We start from the raw sequence: 21,339 nt of genomic DNA, 5'->3' as shown, positions 1-21,339 counted from the left end.
TCGGTGATTTCAACATCCATATGGACTCCACTGACTCCACAATAACCGCTGACTTCACTGAAATACTCAACTGCTTTAACCTCACTCAACACGTCAATTTTCCCACCCATAACCGTGGACACATTCTGAACCTTGTCTGCTCCACTGGACTAAATCTACATCACCTCTCTGGCTCCGACCCCACCCTCTCTGATCACTTAGCCATCACCATGTCTGTCAACATTCCCACCCCAGCTCCAAAGCAAAAACGCAAAATCAACTTCCGCAAGCTGAACTCTGTTTCACCTACCTCGCTCTCATCCTCCCTCTCTGAAATAATGTCCGCCTCTCCCTTCGTTGACCTCCACAGTCCCTCTGACCTCACTGACTACTACAACCGCACTCTCTCCTCCTGCCTCGACCAGCTTGCACCTATAAAAACCAAAACAGTTTCCTTCACCCACTCTGCTCCCTGGTTTACCCCTGAACTCCGCGTGATGAAAACTCATGCCCGCCAACTTGAAAGACTCCGCAACAAAACAGGTCTCACAATTCACTCCCAAGCCTACAAAGACCACATACAGCACTATAAAGATGCCCTCTCCCGTGCCCACTCCACCTACTACTCTCAAATAATTCACTCTGGCTCCGGAAACCCAAAAACACTCTTCTCTACAATAAACAAACTCCTCAGCCCCCTGGACACCATCTCCCAATCATTCACAGTTGACAAATGCACCACTTTCCTTTCATTCTTCCAAAGCAAAATAGACAACATCTACAGCACCTTAACCACCAACGCACCTGCTCCCCCTCAAACCACCTGCCCCCCCTTATCCTGTCAGCCCCTGCCTCAGTTCTCCCCAATCTCCACCACCGACCTCTCTGACCTCTTCACAGGAATAAAAACTGCCACCTGCTCTCTGGACCCCATCCCCTCCAGCTTTGTCAAGGCCTGCCTTCCTGCTCTCTCTCCACTTATCACTGCAACAATAAACTCCTCCCTGTCCACTGGCATCGTCCCGCCATCCCTCAAAATCGCTGCTGTCACCCCCATTCTGAAAAAACCTGGTCTAAACCCTGACACCCCAAACAACTTCAGACCAATCTCCAACCTACCCTTTCTGTCCAAAGTTTTGGAACGTGCTGTAGCTTCCCAACTCAAATACCACCTCTCTACCAATAACCTGTATGAAACTTTCCAATCCGGATTCCGCTCAAACCACTGTACTGAAACTGCGCTCCTCAAAATCACAAACGACATTCTCCTCTCCTCCGACGCTGGCAACCTCAACATCCTCATCCTACTTGACCTCAGCGCCGCCTTTGACACCATAAATCACTCCATTCTCCTCACCCGACTTGAAACCTCCCTTAACATCACCGGCACAGCCCTATCCTGGTTCAAATCTTACCTCTCTGACAGACACCAGTTCATCTCCATTAACAACTGTAAATCCCCCACCGCTCCCCTCCCCCAAGGTGTCCCCCAAGGCTCAGTCCTTGGCCCCCTCCTCTTCATCCTCTACCTGTTCCCCCTTGGTCAATTAATCCGCCGTCATGGTCTCAACTTCCACTGCTTCGCCGATGATATCCAGCTCCTCATCTCCACCAAATCAATCTCCCCCACCACACACTCTACACTGACAAACTGCATCACTGAAATAAAATCTTGGCTTCAATCAAACTTCCTCAAACTAAATTGCAACAAATCTGAAATCATCATCATTGGTCCAAAAACGCTCACCAAATCCACCCAAAACTTCATCCTCAACATTGATGGTCTCCCAGTATCCACCTCACCTCACATCCGGAATCTTGGAATCATCCTTGATCAAACCCTCTCCTTCGACAAACACATCAAACACATCACAAAGACAGCCTTCTTCCACCTCAAAAGCATTGCCCGTCTCCGTCCATCCCTCTCCTCCACAGCTGCAGAAACCCTCATCCACGCCTTCATCACCTCCCGTCTGGACTACTGCAACAGCCTCCTCTATGGCGCACCCTCAAAAATCATCAATAAACTTCAATACATTCAAAACTCCGCTGCCCGTCTACTCACACACACCTCGATCCGTGACCATATCACCCCCGTCCTTTATAAACTCCACTGGCTCCCCATCCCCCAGAGAATCCAGTACAAAATCCTCCTCATAACCTACAAAGCCCTCCATAACCTGGCCCCATCCTACCTGACCGACCTCCTCCACAGGCACACTCCCACCTGCACCCTCCGCTCTGCCGCTGCCAATCTCCTATCCCCCCACATCCGGACCAAACTCAGATCCTGGGGGGACAGGGCTTTCTCCATCGCTGCTCCCACCCTATGGAACTCACTACCCCAAACCGTTAGAGACTCCTCCACACTCACCACATTCAAAACATCGCTGAAGTCTCACCTGTTCAGTACTGCCTTCAACCACTGAAGGTCACCTCACCTTCTGTCTCCTTTCTCTGTTCATTTATTTATTTACTTATTTATCTATTTATTCATTTCCCTATGTTCTCAAAATCTCTGTAAAGCGTCTTTGAGTATATGAAAAGCGCTATATAAATAAAATGCATTATTATTATTATTATGTAAGGGGAAAGTATACAGAAAATTAGAGAACCCCGAGAAGCATTGATGTGCAGAGGGATGTTGGCGTGCAAGTCCACAGCTCCCCGAATGTGGCAAAACAAGGAGATGGGATGGTAAAGAAGGTGCATTCCATTATCGGTTGGGGTGTAGAGTATACAAGCTGGGAAGTCAAGCTCCAGCTGAATGAGACTTTAGTTAGGCCACGTTTTTAATATTGTCTGCAGTTCTGGTCGCTACACTGCAGGAAGGATGTGGAGGCTTTGGAGAGGATTCACAGGAGGTTCACCCGGATATTGCCTCGATTATAGAGCATTAGCTATAAGGAGAGGTTGGATAAACTAGGATTGTTTTCTTTGGAGTATCGGAAGCTGAGAGGTGACCTGATAGAAGTATTAAATTAGGAGAGCATAGATAAGGTAGATGGTCATACTCATTTCCCCAGGGTGGAGGACATGATTTTTAGATTAGAGGCCAAATGTTTAAAGGGCAGCAATATGGCAAGTTTTCTTTTTCTTTTTCAGAGAGTGGTAGGTGCCTGGAACAGGTCGCGATAGAAGTAGATATGATGGCATGTAGACATAGGCTTTTAGATGGACACGTGAGTAGATGTAGACCATGTTCAGATCCATATTTAAACAGTACATGTGCAGTTTAAATTGGCATCATGTTTGGCAAAGACATCATGGGTTAATGGGCATGTTTCTGTAGTGTACTATTCTATGGTCTGTTAGGAAGAATGCCTTAGAGATCAAACAGGGTGTTGCCTGGATTGGAAGTCTATTGTTACAAGGACAGATTGGATACACTGGGTTTGTTCTCATTGGAATGCAGGATGCTGAGGGATGACCTTAGAGAGGAATATAAGATTGTGAAGGGCACTGATGGCATTAACTTCTTCCATTGTTCATCTACCGACGAATCTTTCAACCATATTTCCAGATCCACCTTACTTACTTAGATTCATAATTGTGTAGGAAAATAACTGCAGATGCTGGTACAAATCGAAGGTATCAAAAAATGCTGGAGTAACTCAGCAGGTCAGGCAGCAATTTAGAGAGAAGGAATGGGTGTCATTTCGGGTCGAGACCCTTCTTCAGACTGATGTCAGAGGGGGATGCTGCCTGACCTGCTGAGTTACTCCAGCACTTTGTGATACCTTAGATTCATAATTGGTTTCCTTTAAATTTAAGACATTAAAGTTGCAGTGATCTGTGCCTCTTCTGAATTGAATACAAAATTATATCATACCACTATCATTTACAGTGATAATTCATGTTAATCTCACTTTCCTGGTGCTGTTTGACCTGCAGAGTATATCCAACATTTTCAAAATTACCCACATCAGTAGCCTATTGCATTTGAAAAGGAAAGGACTAGGGTAACCTAAATCTAATTTGTTCCATCAAATCCCAACAGTTAGGGTGGCCAGAAGTCTAGTTTGCTAGAAGGACACAGAAGTAACAATATGACAGTGCATTTATACAAAACGACATACGGTCATTATAGAAGTACCTGTTAGGAGGGTCTTGCTTTGAAAAGGAGAATTAAGAACAAAGAACTACTGTGCAGATCTACAAGAAACCTGGGTCAAATGCAAACTACATTTATGCTTTGGTTCCAAATTGAAGTCATGGTATGGCATAAACCCATGCTCCCCTGCCTCTTATCCAGTGCCCTGGTCCAGATCACTTTGGAGCCTCTCCCTGATACTTGTTTGACATCTTTCTGGTTCAACCGTCTGTAATTTATACTCTCCAACTACTTTTTTTCGGAGACACCTATGCCTATGTAAATATAGAAATAAGGAACCACAGATATTGGAACCTTGAATAAAAATTAAAGTGCTGAAGGAACTTGGTGGATCAGACGACATCTGTGAAGGGAAATGGACAGATGATATTATAGGTTGGGACTCTTTGTCAGACTGATGAAGGAAATAAAGCTGGAAAAGAGTTGGGGCTGGGATAAAGCCTGGTAAGTGATAAATGGATACAGGTGAGAGGGGGGCGGGGGGAATTGACAGATGGATGGAATAAGCAATAAAGGCAAGATGTTAAAGGGGACAAAGGGGTATTAGAAAGAAAAGAAAAGGAGAAATGAAATATAATGCTGGGAAAGAGATATGGGTAGAAGGGGATAGGGGAAAGAGGGGAAATAAAAGGTAAATGTGGGACTCAGGAATGGAAGATGCAGTACAAAGCAGAGGAAAGGGAAATAGTTTTCTATCCTTGGTCTCCTCCATTGTCAGAGTGAGGCCATGTGCAAACAGGAAGAACAGCACCATATATCCTGTTGGGTATCTTACAACCCAACGGTTGAATTCTTCAATTTCAAGTAATACTCATCCCATTCTCTTTCCCTTGCCCTCATCACCCCAGTGCACATATTTCGCCTACCCCAGTCACCCTACTTCTTCCCTCTCCTTTACACGCTCATCTCCCACCCCCATCCACATTTCCCTTGTATCCCCTCTCTTACTCTCTAACCCACCCACCAACCCTATCGCTCCCTCAAGTCATATCCCTCCCTCTGGCTTTTTATTTCACCCCTCCTCTTCTTTCCTATATGACGTGCTTTTGTCAGCGGGATTTAAATCAGTTGCAGATTTGGGGGCAGAGAAATGGCACATGGAGTTCAATCTGAGCAAGTGTGGGATTTTGCACCGAGAAGTTGAATCTAAAAGGGCAGTATACAGTTAATGGCAAGACCTTTAATGGCATTAATATTCAGGGGGATATTGTGGTCCTGGTCCATGGCAACAAAAGTAAATAAGCCTATTGTATGCTTGCCCTCATCGGTCAGGGCATTGAGTATAAGTCACATTGCGGCCTTATAGAACTTTAGCAAGGCCATATTTGGAGTATTGTGCGCAGTTTCTGGTTGCTCCTTTACAAAAATGATATGAAAGCTTTGGAGAGGTTTACTAGAATGGTGTAGGAAAGAACTGCAGATACTGGTTTAAATCGAAGGCAGACACAAAATGCTGGAGTAACTCAGTGGGAAATGCAGCATCTCTGGAGAGAAGGAATGGGTGATGTTTTGGGTCGAGACCCTTCTTCAGACTGAATTAGAAGGTGCCTGGATTGGATGGAAGTAACTAGATGGAGAGGTTGGACAAACGTGGATTGTTTTCTTTGGAGCTTTGGAGCGTTGGAGGCTGAGGGGAGACCTGATGGAAATATATTAAATGATGTGAGGCACAGATACAGTAAACAGTTAAAACCTTTCTCCTGGGGTAGAAATGTCAAAGACTAGAGGATATAACTTTAAAGTCAAAGGGAGGAAAGTTTAAAGGGGAGGTGAGGGGTAAGTTTTTTACTCATAGAGTGGTGGGTGCCCAAAAACCTCTAGCAGAGGTGGTGGTGGAAGCAGGTAAGATAGTGTATTTAAGAGTTTATTTTGACAGGCACATGGATATGCAGGGAATGGAGGGATATGGCTCTCATGCAGGCAGAGGAGATTAGTTTAATGGACATTGTGGGCCAAACGACCTGTCCCAGTGCTGTGCTGTGCTAGAAATGTAAGCACAGTGTCAAAGTCAAGCAACATCGAGGCCTCAGCAGGATTATAATGGAGTAGCCTTCATGGAATAATCAAAAATAAAATGAATCATTACTTCAAAAAATCTACTAAGGGAAGCCCACTTGGACAAATATGATTAGAAATAGATTAATTAAAAATTAACAGAAGGGATATTATCTGCAAGGTAAAGTCGGGAAGGGCAAGGTAAAAGTTGAGGTCGTGCCTTTGACTGACAGTTGTTTCAGAGACTTTTGAAAAGAAACATACTGATGCCCCAGACTATCAACAATTGGCAACTCAGTGGGCAGTATAAATCCTGCTGAATTAGATTGCTAGTTCAGTCAGATGGTGAGAGAAAGCAAAGTGTTAGCATGGAGCATGTTGCAGGAAAAGTTGCATTCAGCAATGATTCGGCGGGGATGATTCAAGATACAATGAACCAGGCACTGTGCAATGTCATGAGAAGCGAAGCATACTAATGAGTAGATTTGCTGATGAGGGGTGAGGTGCAGGAATGGGGAAATGGGACCTAAATCAATCTGGATCAGCCCACTATTAATTGAGGTCTCCGAGTGGACTTGTGCCATTCTCCTGCTCTTACTGCCAAGCCATTGCAGGCAGACAGACCATCCTTCTCCTGTTTCTTGTTTTCTCACCTTTTCTCCTTAAGGTGCTGACTCCAGTTTCAGTACAGATCCAAGGGTACTGGGCACCTTCCAGTACCTCGCTCATTTGGCCATTCTTCGTGTGTGAGCCTAAGCAGTGAGCACAGACAGTCAATGTTGGCAGACTATTTGAATGTGGAAGGCATCACGGCCAACCACGACCATCTCCTCATCTGAGCCCACACACATGCCGATCAATAGACATGTATCCAATTGTCCATAAGTCCAGGGGAACTCTGCATTAATAGCGAGCAGTGTCCAAAAAGTTCTGGTCTGTAGTCTCACTGCCGAGGCTGGAGATAGCTGATACACCCGCCCTCTAACAACAATGTTCCTTGTAGAGTACGTGATCATGCAGCACAGGAGGAGGCCAGTCAACTTAGTGTCTTTTATGTCTTAGAATAAAGTTATGAAATTAACTCCAAAGCCCCTACACCCTCACTAACCCGTCAACTACTAATGATTTCCCTCAGATCGGCACCACATTACCCCTCACTAAAACACGCTCCTTCAAATGTTTTCCATTCACATATCTATCCAATTCTTATTGGGTAATAGCCAGTTTATTGAATTCACAATTGAATTACATTTGTTTCAGCCACCCTTTCCTATGTTACAAGTGTGACACTTCAAAGCACCCCACTGACTGTGATGTTTCTCTAGATGTTTCCTGAGGGGACGTGATAGCTGTCTTATAAATGCACCTCTATTTTTCGTTCCTGTAAATGAAGCTTTACGGATCACAATAATTCTTTAAATTCAATATCCTCCTGGAGCCTCAGAACCTTCTTCAAACAGCAAAGACTCAGAATAGCAGCACAATGCCATCAATGTGGCAAAGTAGGATAAAATACTTCATGGGAGAGTTATCAGATTTGACAATGAATGAGGTGAACAGGTATTCATGCAGATGATCGAAAGCTTCACCAAAGACCTTCTAAAAAGAAAAAGGTGAAACAGAAGGCAGATGGGCTTCAGGAGAGAATGCTAGAAGTTTAGGGCCTTGTTAACTGAAGGCACCGCCACCAATGGAGGAATGATTGCTTCCAGGAGATGAGAATCACAGGATTCACACAAATTTCCTGTCAGGATCTAATGCTGATGAGAAATCCAGAGATATAGAAGAACACGGCTTGAAGGTATGTCAGTTAAAGAAAAAGTGCCACTGCCAAACTGGAAGGCAATGTCTATCACCAAGAATGGAGTGAGGGAGGTGGAAGGAAGGGATGGTGAATGTGAACTAGGGTGCAGCACAAGTGCCTCAGATGACTTAATGATAACTAGTTAAAACATCAGCAATTAAAACCACTGATTCTAAAATGCTGGCAGCCTGCTTGACAGACTATGGAGATATTTAAGAGTCATCAGTAAAAAGCACGATCTTCATGATTACTTCCATAATGTTTGCCTTGGAATCAGAGTGACATAGTCACACAGCACTGAAACAGACCCTCAGCCCACCATGTCCAGCTTTAATTCAACTTTGTAATACAGAGCCAGCCCAATGCTAGTCCTTTAAGCCAACTTCACTGCAGAAATAAAAACAGAAGATGCTGGAAAACCTATCAGCTCAGGCATCTGTGGAAAGAGAAACAATCAATGTTTCAGGTCTGCAACCTTTGTCAGAACTGGGAAAGAGAGAGAGGCATGTTAATTTTGGTAGTTGAGAAGATAGTCTTCTTAGGCCCCCTCGGTCATGGCTGAAGATAGTAGAGGGATATATAAAATGAAGGAATGGTCTGAGATCGGATTAGTGAAAATGGTTTAATGGCAGCAGTAACCAGCACATTACATTTCTTGGTCTGTGCAATGTGTTGTTAATGATAAACTGTTGGGACCTGCCCGAGAGGCTAGATTGAGAGGACTATAGATGATCTTAATCATAGAAGTCTAGCCTATTGGGCAAACCCCACCATGTTACCAATAACAACACATTAGATCTTAAGGCAGCTTAATGTGAACATGGTTTTGTTAAGGAAATTCATGCTTGAAGAAGTGATGTGTGCTGGAAATCAGAGCGATTTCCTTAAAGCATTTGGCAAGTTATTGCAGAAGGTCACAGCTCATGATGTCGGAGGTAACATGTTGACATGGATTGAATGGCTGACAGGAAACAGAGTAGACACAAATTAATCATTTTCTGGTTGGCAAGATCTAGTGGGCAGTTTGCCATAAGGATCAATGCTGGAGCTTTAAACTTTATAAAATTTATACCAATTTGGATGATAGCAATGAAGGTATGGTCATTAAATTTGCTGAAAGTGGGTGAGAGCAGAGGTGTGAGAAATAGAAGCAATGTATCAAGGGCTCTGTAAACTGTAGTACTGCGACCTTGATTGTTAACTTTCTCTCTCCACAGATGCTGCCCATCCTGTTAAATGATTCCTACAAAAGAATATAGGTAAGTTAGGTGAATGGACAAGGATCAGGCAGAAGGAGCATTAAAAATGCAGGTGACCTTGTATAAGTATTGGATGTCATGTTGTAACTGTACAAAACATTAGACTAAACGTGGAGTATTATGTACATTTCTGGTTGTCACATTACAGGAAGGATGCAGTAGTATTAGAGGGTCTGCACAAGACATTTATTAGAATGTTGTCTGGAATATCAATGATTTTTATAAGAATGCATGAGGCATAATTAATAAGTTGGCAGATGACAGTAAAATTGGTGGTATCATAGACAGTGAAGATGGTTATCAAGAATTACAGCAGGATCTCGACCAGCTGGGTAAGTACGTTGAAGAATGGCAAATGGTGTTTCAGATAAATGTGAGGTGTTATATTTTGGGAAGTCAAACTAGGGCAGGAGCTTCACAGTGGAACCCTAGGGATTGTTATAGTACCTTGACAGATAGGGTGGTGAAGAGAGTTTTTGGCAAGCTGGCCTTTATCTGTTAGGAAATTTAGTACAGAAGTCGGAACATTATGTTTCAGTTATACAAAACATTGGCGAGGCTACACTTGGAGTATTGTGCTTTAGGTCACCCGGTATAGGAGAGATGCCATTAAGCAGTATAAAATGTTGAGAAGACTTACAAGGAGTTGCCATAACTTAGCATGTGCTAGAGGGAGAGGTTATGCAAGTTAGGACTTTATTCCATGGCGCGCAGGTGGCAGAAGGGTGATTTTATAAAACCATGAGGGGTAATCTTATAGGAGTATATAAAATCATAAGGGACATGGGTAAGGTGAATGCACCTCATCTTTTGCCAAGGGTACAAGCATAGGTTTAAGGTGAGAGGGGGAAGATTTAATTGGAACCTGAGGATACTTGGATAGGAAAGGAGTAGATAGACATGAGTCTAATAAGGGCAAATGGGATTAGCGCAGGTAGGCATCATAGTATGGCAAGGAAGGTCAACGGGGCCCATCTTTGAAATTCTATGGTTTTACAAGGAAATCATCCATTTTGGCAGGAAAAGTAAAATAGAATGTTGTCTTAAGGGTGAGAGATTGTAGAGGGATCTCGGTATCATAATGCATGCTTTGTAAGAGATGAGAAGGCACCGACAGCAAATAATGAGGAGTGCTAGCAGAATGTTACTGTTTATTGTGAGCAGAATTCAGTAAAGTTGGGAGGTTATACTTTAATAGTATAGGACATTTGTGAGAATACATCTGGAGTATTGTGTACAATACCAGTCTCACAGAATCATGGAATCATGCAGAAACAGGCCATTCGGCCCAACTCTTACATTTCCATCAGTAGGCACCGTTCTGTACGAATCCTTTCAGCCAATACTCAATGCTATGCCTAAACAATTGTCCAACAAAAATTAAACTAGATACTTCTTAAATGCTGTCAGTGTCTGAGTTTCAACCACTCTCTCGGACAGTGCATTTCAGGTACTTGCCACTCACTGTGTGAAGAAGGTTCTCCTCATATTCCAATATAAACCTATGTCCCTCATTTTATCTATGTTAAATAAGAGGAAAGGGTTTCTGCGATCTACCCTTATCTATACCCATCATGATGTAATATACCCTAATCATGTCCCCTCCTTCACTTCCAGGAGAAGAGACCCAGTTTTGCCAGTCTCTCCTCATAAATGAACTGCTCCATCTCAGGCAACAGCCTAGTGAATCTTCTCTGCACCCTCTCCAGCGCTATCACATCCCTCCTGTACATTGGTGCCCAGAACCACATGCAGCTCTCCAGCTGAGTGGGGCCTGACCAACATTTTATAAAGCTGAAGCATAACCACCCAAGAATGTTCCAACCCATGAAGACCAGCAATCCATATTGACTTTGTAATCACATTGCCAACCTAGCGCTCAATGTTCTTGTTCTTCAATACTCGCTCAGACCCTACCATTTATGAAGTATGTCAAAACCTTGCTGATGCTCCCAAAATGCATTGCCTCACGTTTATCTGTATTAAGTTCCATCTGTCAATTCTCAGATCATTTCACCAACATCCTGATATCTATCTGAAGCCTACAATTGTCTTTCACAATTAAAACAACTTTGCTGAGGGGCTAGGCACTGATCCTTGCAGGGCAACATTAGCCACAGCCATCCAAAAACAAAAGTAACCTTCTACTGTTTCTCTTTCTCCTATTGTCAAGTCAGTTTTGGATCCAGTTTGCTGATTTGCCATGCATCTTTTAGCCCCAATCTTTTGGAACCAATTTTCCATATGGGCTCTTGTCAAAGGCCTTAGGCCTTACTAAAGTCCATGTTAATTATATTTACTGCCCTGCTTTATACTTTGTTTCCTCTTCAAAGAATTCACTCAAATTGATGAGACAGGATATGTATGCCCTTGGCAAATACATATTTGCAGACTCTTATTTTACTTCTTTACCACAAAATCATTAATTCTCTCCCACAGAATTTTTTCTCGTGTCTTCCCTCCCACTGATGTTGGACTGATAGGTCTACAGTTACCAGTCTTTACCCTGCTGCATTTCTTGAAAAGGAGGCCCCATGTTTGCTGTTCTCCAGTCAAACGGCACATTACTTGTATCCTGTGCAAATGTAAAAATCTTATCCAGAGCAACACCAATCAAGTCCCTTGCCTCATGTAGCTGCTCAGGATAGATCACATCCAAACCTGGGGATTATTCCACCTTTAAGGATGCTAAGGGCATTGAGTCCCTCATCTACATCTATGAAGACTTGCATTTGACTGTCACCTACTCTTTCACTGACTCTAACTGCAGGGTGTATTCTTTATGAATACCGGTGAGAATATAACTTCTAGCTTCATGCCCAGATTGCCTCTGTTGTCCCGAAAGGGTTTTACTTTTACACTGGTTACATTTCGCCCTAAATAGACTTGTAGAACTATTGTGGATTTAGCTTAATCTTGTCAGCCTGTGATTTTTTTTTGTGAGCTCTCTTAACCTTCCCAATTTTATTTTTAAGCACCTCCCTTCACTTTTTATACTTTTGATGGGTCTCCCATGTTATTAGTTCCTATACCTGTTGTGTGCTTCCCTTTTCCGCTTTATCCAACCCTAAAAATACCTCAACATCCAGGATTCCTGTTACCACTTTTACTATTACGGAAAAATGGTTTACCTTTAACTCTTGCTATTTCTCCTTTGAATACTTATTGCTGTGGAGATGTTGACCTACCTGCATGTAGGTGCTCCCAGTTTATCTTTGCCAGGTCCTCCCTCATGTTAATACAATTGGCCTTCCCCAATTTAAGACCTTTATTACTGGACCAACCTGATCCTTTTCCCTACCCACTTTAAAATATATAGTTATGATCACTATTTCCAAAATGATCCCCCATTGACACTCCCTTTATTTCACCAGCTACATTCTGCAAGATAAGGTCCAGTAAAACCTCTTCCCCAATGGTCTATCTATATACTTTGTCAAACAGCTCTCCTTGTTACACTCCAAAACTTCAGCCCCTTCTGAGCCTTTAAAGCTGAGGTCATCCCAGTTAATATTTGGGAAATAGTACAATAACCAGTAAAAACCCTTTTTTTAAAATTGCATTTCTCGAATATCTGCCTACTTATCTGTTCTTCCACCTCCTGACCTTCGGGGGAGCACTAAAACACTCACAGCAAAGTAACAACAACCTTTTTGTTCTAATCTCTATTCATTTGAGAGCCTTCCACGATATCTTCTCTCATTACTGGAGTAATGCAGTCTTTGACCTTCTCCCTTTATCTCCTTATTTAAGGAAGGTTCGTATTGCATTGGAAACAGCCCATAGTTAGCTAGTCAAACATCTGGCCCAGATTACATTACCAACACCAATTTCAATTTGCAGCATACCAGGCAGGAATTCATGCAACAACTCTATCAAACCATATTCCCTGCAGAAATGACAACTGAGCAGTAAGAATGCTGCCGTTAGATAAAATGTTGCAGATGGTTCCTCTTTCTTTCATAAGATGTCTTAACTCTACTCCTGGCATGGTGCCTCATCGGAGAGGAATATAGTATTAACATCTCATTACTCTTCCCTGAGCTTGCTGTTCAAGTTTGCAAGGCTGCCTGATGGGTGAGCAGTATCATTAAATTATTTCTTTACCAATCTAAATTTGAGAAGACAACATTAATTGTGAAATAAGTTAATTTTATGGTTCAATGCACAATCAAAAGTACTACAGCATAATACCTAAAGATGACAAAATGTGGTTGGTGTACTGTGTAAGATCAGTTTTCAGAGCTGATCTGATAATAAACTTATTTTTGATTACAATTTTAAACTTTTTAATTCCCATTAAAATTATTAAATGTCCCATAATGGACAAAAGACTAACAAGGATGGTCTAAAGCAGTAGAGCTCAGTCTGTGTGGGTTGGTTGGCTCCTGTGCCTGCTGAGGTTATTAATTAAACCCTGGCTACAATGGCTTTATCTTTATGCTGCTCTGAAGATGTGAAGTGACTTAATTTACACCCTGCTGCTGTTAAAATGTTACGTACTTGGAATAGAACAGTTCAGATATTCATAAACGTGAAAGTAATTCTTCTCTATGGATAAATTACAGAGACTTCCCTTCCACATCACTTAACCAGTGATTGATACTGGGGCCTTACTCAATATTATGTGCAAGCTCTGTTTCAATCAGTGTTAGGAATACAATATCATAAGTTACAGTACGACTGTTCAAACCCTTTGTCTCTGATGGATGAGATGGAAAATGGTGATGCATGGGTGCACAGACATAACCACTCACCAGTCTGGCTGAGCTGTGATGTGCTCCTGCTCCTCCTCGTCAAGCCGACAATGGCCACCATTTTTGCACCCAAACTCGATCTTCGTTTCTTGCCCCCTGTTCCTACTGTTCCCACAGCAGTGTCCGACTGACTGCCGTCGTTATTGTCCAGACTATACATCTCCTCACTTACACTTGAGCTCTTCATAATATTTCTCCCCGATGTCCCCATTTGCCTGCTTTGCATTTTAGAGGTAAATGCACTTTTTTTTCACAACCAATTTCACCATGGGAAACATGAAAAGGGAACAAAAGAGATTAAAAAGTGAATTGGCACACTTCCTTCAAGCATAATTCTGTTGGTAAAGAAGAAGCTTTAACCTTTCATTTGCTATACCTAATTGCAGTATCTCTTATTAGAATGATTCACTGAGCTTTAACTGAAATGCTTTGTTATAAAGTGGACATTCAATCCATAATGAAACTGGTAGGCACAGTAAATCCCCTCTAAATGAAGCAGAGATTTCCCTGCATGGCACAAAATCGCAAGTCCCAGGTTCTGGCCCAAATCAGCAGTGAATTAGTTGGCCAGTGGCTTTGCCAGGATTTGAAAAGAATAAAATGTTTGCTCCAGACCACCATAAATTGTGCCCACTAGATACTTAGTTGATGGGCGAGATTGGGTCTTCTGATATTCCTTCTGTTGGAACAAAATGCCCAGATATGGCCAAGACCTGAAGACTGCCAACAGCAGGCTGGAAAGGGAGAGAATCTTAGTGATGAGAATAGCTGCTACTGGAAGCTCTGGATGATTGTCAGCTTTAATCAGATTGCTCTAACGTCTTTATCTTTTGCTCATCAAGGGATCGATAAAGAGATTATTGACCAAAGAATAATTGGACGGAAAATCTATTTGGCGGAGTAGTATTCAAGAATTCTGACAGAAGGAAAACTGACAAAATGTTAACTGTGTTTCATTATTTGTGCAGTGTGGCCCAGAAAATCTTGCAAAAGAAATTCATTTGTTTTGGAATGGAGATTAAGGTAGACACAAAATGCTGGAGTAACTGAACGTGTCAGGCAGCATCTCTGGAGAGAATTCCTTCTTTATAACAAAGCATTTCAGAAGGAATTCTCTCCAGAGATGCTGCCTGACCCGCTGAGTTACTCCAGCATTTTGTGTCTACCTTTAATTTAAATCAGCATATGCAGTTCTTTCCTTCACATAGAGACTAAGGTGCTCAATTGGAGATGCATTCAGTTATTTCCTTTCATAAACTGATAAAATGGAGTCATATGATATGTATTCATAAAAATCAACCCAGAACAGAGCAATTGTCAGGAAACAAATATGTAATAAAGTTAATGTAACCCCCTGTTCACTCTTGCAGCAGACACCACTTCTTTAAACACATTCTATTCGGCCATCATTACCATCTGGAAGTTTGTATCCTGACCTTGTGGCAGGACAAGTGTCCTTCTGCACACTTCAAATAATGATAGATTCACAACAAAGTAAAACACAGTCCGTCTGCTTGTGTACCTCTGTGAAAGGCCATGAATCACACATGAATGCACATTCCTCCAGACAGGCTTCTCAGAAATTACCTCAGAAGACAGCTTTACCTCATGCCGCATCATTCTTTTGCAGTTTTCTTCATGAACCTGTTTTCTAGATAGTAAATCTTCTGTCACCGTCAGCTGTTTTCCAACATTTAGTCTTTCAAATACATCTATTAAGTTTCTTAACTTAACTTTCTTCCCTCAGAGACCAATGACAGTTTTTACAGCTTCTCCACAAATTGTGTTGATTTAAATTCTTCATACCAGTTAGCATTTTTGGAAATAGATTGTTAAATCGTATTAAAAGACAGCTAAACCTTGTATTTCATTAGAATAAGATAAACTCAGATAAGTTATTGTATGTTCCATGAAGTCTTTGATTTTACGTCGGGGGTATCCATTAACCCGACAAGCTAATGCACAGAGGAGCCCAGATTGTGCAGTGGTGTGCAATAGGGGCCTGGGATTTTCACTGAAGAGTACAGTAGCATGGGCATTCATTCAAAGGGGCTCCACAGCACTTGTCAGGCCTGGTTCACTTATCTAGAGCAGACCTATCGGAATTGGGCCAAGGCTATGAAACCTCTCCTCACTGCTTAGTGTCCCCACTATTCCTTGCAATTCACTAAGCCTGCTCATCATCCCACTCCTTTACTTTCCCCATCTACCTGCTGCCTGATCTCTCAATCACCAATCTACAATGTTCCCGACCACATGCACCATCCAAATATTGCTGTCCAACATCCAAGTGCCGACACCATCCACTGACCTCCCAGGTTGACCCTTCCCCCAGTAACTCCAGATTGATTAATAGTCTGACTCTTAGCAATCCACACACAGTGGACACACTGTATAGCTTAGATTAGCAATGCAGCGCGGAAACAGGCCCTTCAGCCCACAAGAGTCCATGCTGACCAGCGATCCCCGCACACTAACACTATCCTACACACAAGGAACAATTTACAATTATACCAAGCCAATTAACCTACCTGTCTGTCTTTGGAGTGTGTGAGGGAACTGGAAATCCTGGAGAAAACCCACGCAGGTCATGAGATCGTACAAACTCTTTACAGACAGCACCTGTAGGATCAAACTGTCAGGATGGAACCCAAGTCTCTGGCGCTATAAGCTGTCTCTACCGCTATAAGTCTCTACCGCTGTCCACCATGCTGCCCACTGATACAGGCCCGATTCATCTCTTCATCTTCAAGCCTCTGTCCATTGAGCACAACCACACCCCTGCTACCTGCAACTCGACCTCCCTCATCCTACTGCAAAGACGAGGCTCACAGAGGAAGGTCTTTCACCGTGCAGCACCCATTCAGTGGGACACCAGGCCGTGGGTTATGTGTGGTGCTGAACTTGCGTGGTTGGCTGAGAGCAACATGTTTATGGGTATGCTGTGCACCGCCTGATTTACCACTGGCATGCAACTTCAAGATAAACATTTGCTTCAATGAAATCAGCAGGATACTTCCAGTGCTTGACATTTCCCCACACGGCCCAGCTACTAGTTGAACGCGTGAATCCACAGGCACACTGGCTCTGGACAAATAGTGGGACCATCAGGACAGGTCCTCACACAACATGTTTAGCCAGTGGTGCTGAATGAATCAGTGTCCTCTTTAACTCCTAACAATCACACAAGACAAGCATAGAATTAGAACACCCTGCCTCAGCTAATAAGGCCTGGATAGAGTGGATGTGGAGAGGATGTTTCCTCCAGTGGGAGAGTCTAGGATCAGAGGGAGGCCTCAGAATAAAAGGAGATTTCTTGCTGGAAATTTCTTGAGGTAAGGGAAAAGGGAGGGTGGAGCTGGGGATGCAAAGAGCAGGAGAGGGAGGTGTGGGAGAGGTATGCACCGTGCAATATTAAAACGTCAACCAACTGCATTGAAACATGGCTTTTTGCAGAAGCTCACTCTGCATAAATTAACTCTGACACAACATTTGACTAAACTTTTGGAAATAATTCCTTGGCTCTACCGCGCTTTGAGCGGCTCTGATGTAATTGTAAATGTAAGCTTATTTTTAACCTTTCATGTCCCCTCAACTTTATAGGTCTACCAAAGAACACAGCATTTTGTTTCTGCGTTACTCTCTAACCTCTCTGTTTCATTAACTTCACTTACTTTCTTTTTCCGTTCTCCTGATAGTTTTATATTTTAATTCCTTCTCACAATAATTGTTAACCTGACATTTCCCACAAACCTCCTCCTTTGCTTTATTGTAGCTTTAATTTCTTTAATCGTATAAGAAGTTCTAGTGTGGCTTTAATCACATGGGAAGTTGATATATGAACACTGCTGACCAACAGTTCTTCCAGTCGATTTACACTGGAATAAGTCATCTTTCTTGGTCTTTGATTGTCCATTTTCTTTTTCTAAACCTAATGGGTCGTTATCACTGTTTTCCAAACAAAAATTCCCTGACTCAGGTCTCAGAACTTGATCATTAAAATTCTGCAGTATATAATAGTTGAAGAGCATTGGACCAGCATTGATAGTTTCAAGAGCAGAGTGGTCACTTTGGGTAGAGGCAGCAGAACTGACTAAGCTAGCTGAGGCCTGAGGAAATAGCCCCCAGACACCAATGGAAAGCAGTCGGAAGTTTAGGTGCTGCACAGTGGTACAGCAATGTAATTTTGGTTTAGTTTAGTTTAGAGATAAGCTTGGAAACAGCCCCGTCGGCCACGCCGACCAACAATCGCCCATGTACTAGTTCTAGCCGTCACAAAAAGTGATCTCCATATTTGGTGATGAATGTACTTTGAAAAGGTTAAAATTAATAAACAGCATACGTGTAGATAAGATAACTAAATTCTAGGAAAATTTAAATTAATTTCTCATACATGACAAAAGTATATATTCCTCGTCTTTTGCTACTGATAAAGCCAGTTGCACATATCCTAAAAATGATATTAAAGATTGACACAAAATGCTGGAGTAACTCAGCAGGACAGGCAGCATCTCTGGAGGGAAGGAATGGAGAGAAGCATCCAGAGATGCTGCCTGTCCCGCTGAGTTACTCCAGTATTTTGTGTCTATCTTTGGTTTAAACCAGCATCTGCAGTTCCTTCATACACTAAAAATAATATTGTTCTTTCAATGCAATGCATTCAATTGATGGACTTGGACTGCTGCCTTAAGTCACCCATCAAGGTCCACACACGCCACACTCATCTCGGGGCAATCCCGCTCGGGGTTCCACACCTGCGAGTCTGGCAGTGTGGAAACATTGGGGGTGGGATTCGAATTGAAGTAAATATTTTAAAATATAAAAATTATTTCTAAAAAATATCACAAGCTAAAGGAATAAACCCAAAATAATTAAAATCGTTAAAATAATAAAAAGTAGAATCTTACCTTCTCCCTTGCCTTCTAATCCACAAGCCTGGAATTCCCACCATTACTGGGCTCTACTGTTGCACCGTATGGAAGGCTGAAAGTGGGTCAGTAAGTTAGTCTCGGACATGCGTGATTGTCAGACTGTGAGGGAATACCGAGGCTTGTTGATGTTTTATCAGCTGAACACTGTGCTTCTAAACAGGTCTGGCAGCAAGATTAGTCCGAGTTAGTGTGTAGTTAGTGGTGCAAGAGTACACACTAAAGGTAACCAATAATGAACCAATGAAACTCAACACATGGAATATTTCCACGCCTTAAGCAGGAGACACGAACGGTGGCCTATGCAACGTGAGGTCTTATAATTCCATTATAATTCCATCAGTCTGAAGAAGGGTCTCGACCCGAAACGTCACCCGTTCCTTCTCTCCAGAGATCCTGCCTGCCCGCTGAGTTACTGCAGTATTTTGTGTCTATCTTCGATTTAAACCAATATCTGTAGTTCTTTCCTACACATAATTCCATCTGCTGTATACTTCATATCCATTAGTACAATATTAGGGACAATGTCACAACTCACGCTAAGATTTAGCAAAAGATAAATCAAGAGAGGAAGAGGATAAGCTCAACTGAGGACTCATAAAATCGTGGGCCGAAGAGCCTGTCCTGGAACTAAACCATCAAAATACTTTGAGCAGCTTCTGCAAAGCTGCTGGTGTCTTTGCTCCTGATTGGACTGAGGAGCTAAGGATGGAAGAGATACCCAAGAACCATTCACGTTAAACTATGGTAAATACACAGACTGCTTTAAAACTGTGTTCAAGCACAGCCATGGCCTTGACATCAGTATTATCTACTGATGAATGTTGGAGCCTTGTGCATCCCAGTCATGCATTCCGTGTTTCATTGGTAAGTTAGCAGTCTGAAAAGTGCACATCCCATCTGTCAAGGAGAAGTAGACAAAGCTCTCTGAATAAAACGCATTGGTGATATCCTTAACAGAAGTGTTTTGCAAAAAATGAAATAAATCAAACAGCAGCTGCTGATGAAAATCACAAAACTGTGTGGAAATTTACCTCTCATATCTCCTTTGATTTTTTCCCCTCACACCTTTAACCTGCACCATTTAGTTGTAGCACCACCTGCCTTCGGAAATAGAGTCTAGCCATCCATCCTATCTTGGGCCCTCATAATTTCATAAACCTCTATGAGTTTGCCCCTCAGCCTCCTAATTTCCGGCGAGAGTAAACCCAACCTATCCAAACTCTACATCAACCTACAGCTCATCATTCCAGGCAACATCATGGTGAATCGCTTCTGCACTCTCTCTTTACCTACCACATCCTTTCTAGTAGTGTGATAACCAGAAGGCTACAGCATTTTCTAAGTGTGGAATAAACTGTGTTTTGTATAGGTGCAAGATGACTTCCTGACTCTTATACTGCCTTGGCCTACAAAGGCAAGCATTCCAAATGCCCTCTCACAACCATATCTGCTGTGTCACCACGTTCAGGCAGCAATGCACTTTCACCCCAAAGTCCCTTTATATATCAACGCTCATAACGTTCCTGTCACTTACTCTGTGTGATATGATACGACTTTATCACAGGCGGAAAATTGATCTGTCAACAGTCATAAAACACAAAATACATGAAATTAAAGTGACGAGTGGAAAAGATTGGGGATGTGCAAAGATTGGTGGGGGGAGGGAAGTCAGTCTACCCCAAGACAGAAGGGGGAGGATTGTATAGTTCGAAAGCCACAGAGAAGAAGGATCTTCTGTGGTGTTCTGTACTGCATCTTGGTGGAACTAGTCTTGCTGAAGGTACTCCTCAATTGACCAGTGTGTCATGGAGGGGGTGAGCTGTATTGTCCAAGATGCTCCGTAATTTGAGGAGCATCCTCCCCTCCAAGACCACCTCCCATGAATCCAACTCCACCCCCAGGACGGAGCCAGGCTTCCTGATGAGTTTGTTAATCCTATTGGCGTCTGCGGCCTTCGCCCTGCTGCCCCAGCACACAACAGCGAAGAAGATGGCATTGGCTATATATCCCACCATAATTTTACCAAGATTTAGCTTTACAGGAGAGCTCAACTGAGTGCTCCAATAAATGTCAACATAGAGAAGAGCTCTCTCCATACACTCGGGGCACCATCAGTTGTGGCTTCTGGTTTGTGAATGATTTTCATATTGTATTTGCAAAATCTGCAATCACCTAATATTTACAAAACCTGTGCAGCAGGAGGAAATTTCCAGGCCATGGTCTGTTCAATGTCACAATACTCTTTTTGGGGGGTTTACTCTTTATGATGTGATGCTGGATTTTATGTTTTACAATAGGCCTATACTTCAAGATTAGGTGAGTTTGGGACACCTGAAATTATAAAGATGAGTGCAAGCTTTTCATCATTCATCTTTTCCCTGTTGTGGGAATAATCCAATCCAAGAACAACTTGGTCTATCAGTATAACAAGGTCCTCATCGCTGGAATCTAAAGCTTCTACTGCACACAATGTGAACCCTGACCATAAGCAAGAAGTTAA

The 21,339-nt window shown here is 42.6% G+C and overlaps 1 protein-coding gene across 13 annotated transcripts in view; it reads right to left on the bottom strand.

Moving 5' to 3' along the window:
• Window positions 1-21,339, bottom strand: part of LOC144593435 (regulating synaptic membrane exocytosis protein 1-like) — a 338,785-nt gene that overhangs the window by 25,566 nt on the left and 291,880 nt on the right. For 8 of the 13 annotated variants that reach the window (XM_078398979.1, XM_078398980.1, XM_078398985.1 and 5 more), the window contains 2 exons: window positions 13,909-14,150; window positions 6,742-6,840 (listed from right to left, as the gene is read on the bottom strand). In XM_078398979.1, coding sequence (XP_078255105.1) covers window positions 6,742-6,840; window positions 13,909-14,150 — 341 coding nt within the window. The remainder of the gene's footprint in view (window positions 1-6,741; window positions 6,841-13,908; window positions 14,151-21,339) is intronic. The other 5 variants (XM_078398984.1, XM_078398993.1, XM_078398988.1 and 2 more) reach the window with 1 other exon arrangement.

The sequence above is a fragment of the Rhinoraja longicauda genome, chromosome 5 (assembly GCF_053455715.1).
Source record: "Rhinoraja longicauda isolate Sanriku21f chromosome 5, sRhiLon1.1, whole genome shotgun sequence".
NCBI classification, from domain to species: domain Eukaryota; kingdom Metazoa; phylum Chordata; class Chondrichthyes; order Rajiformes; family Arhynchobatidae; genus Rhinoraja; species Rhinoraja longicauda.
This window is presented reverse-complemented; position numbering and strand designations above follow the sequence as displayed.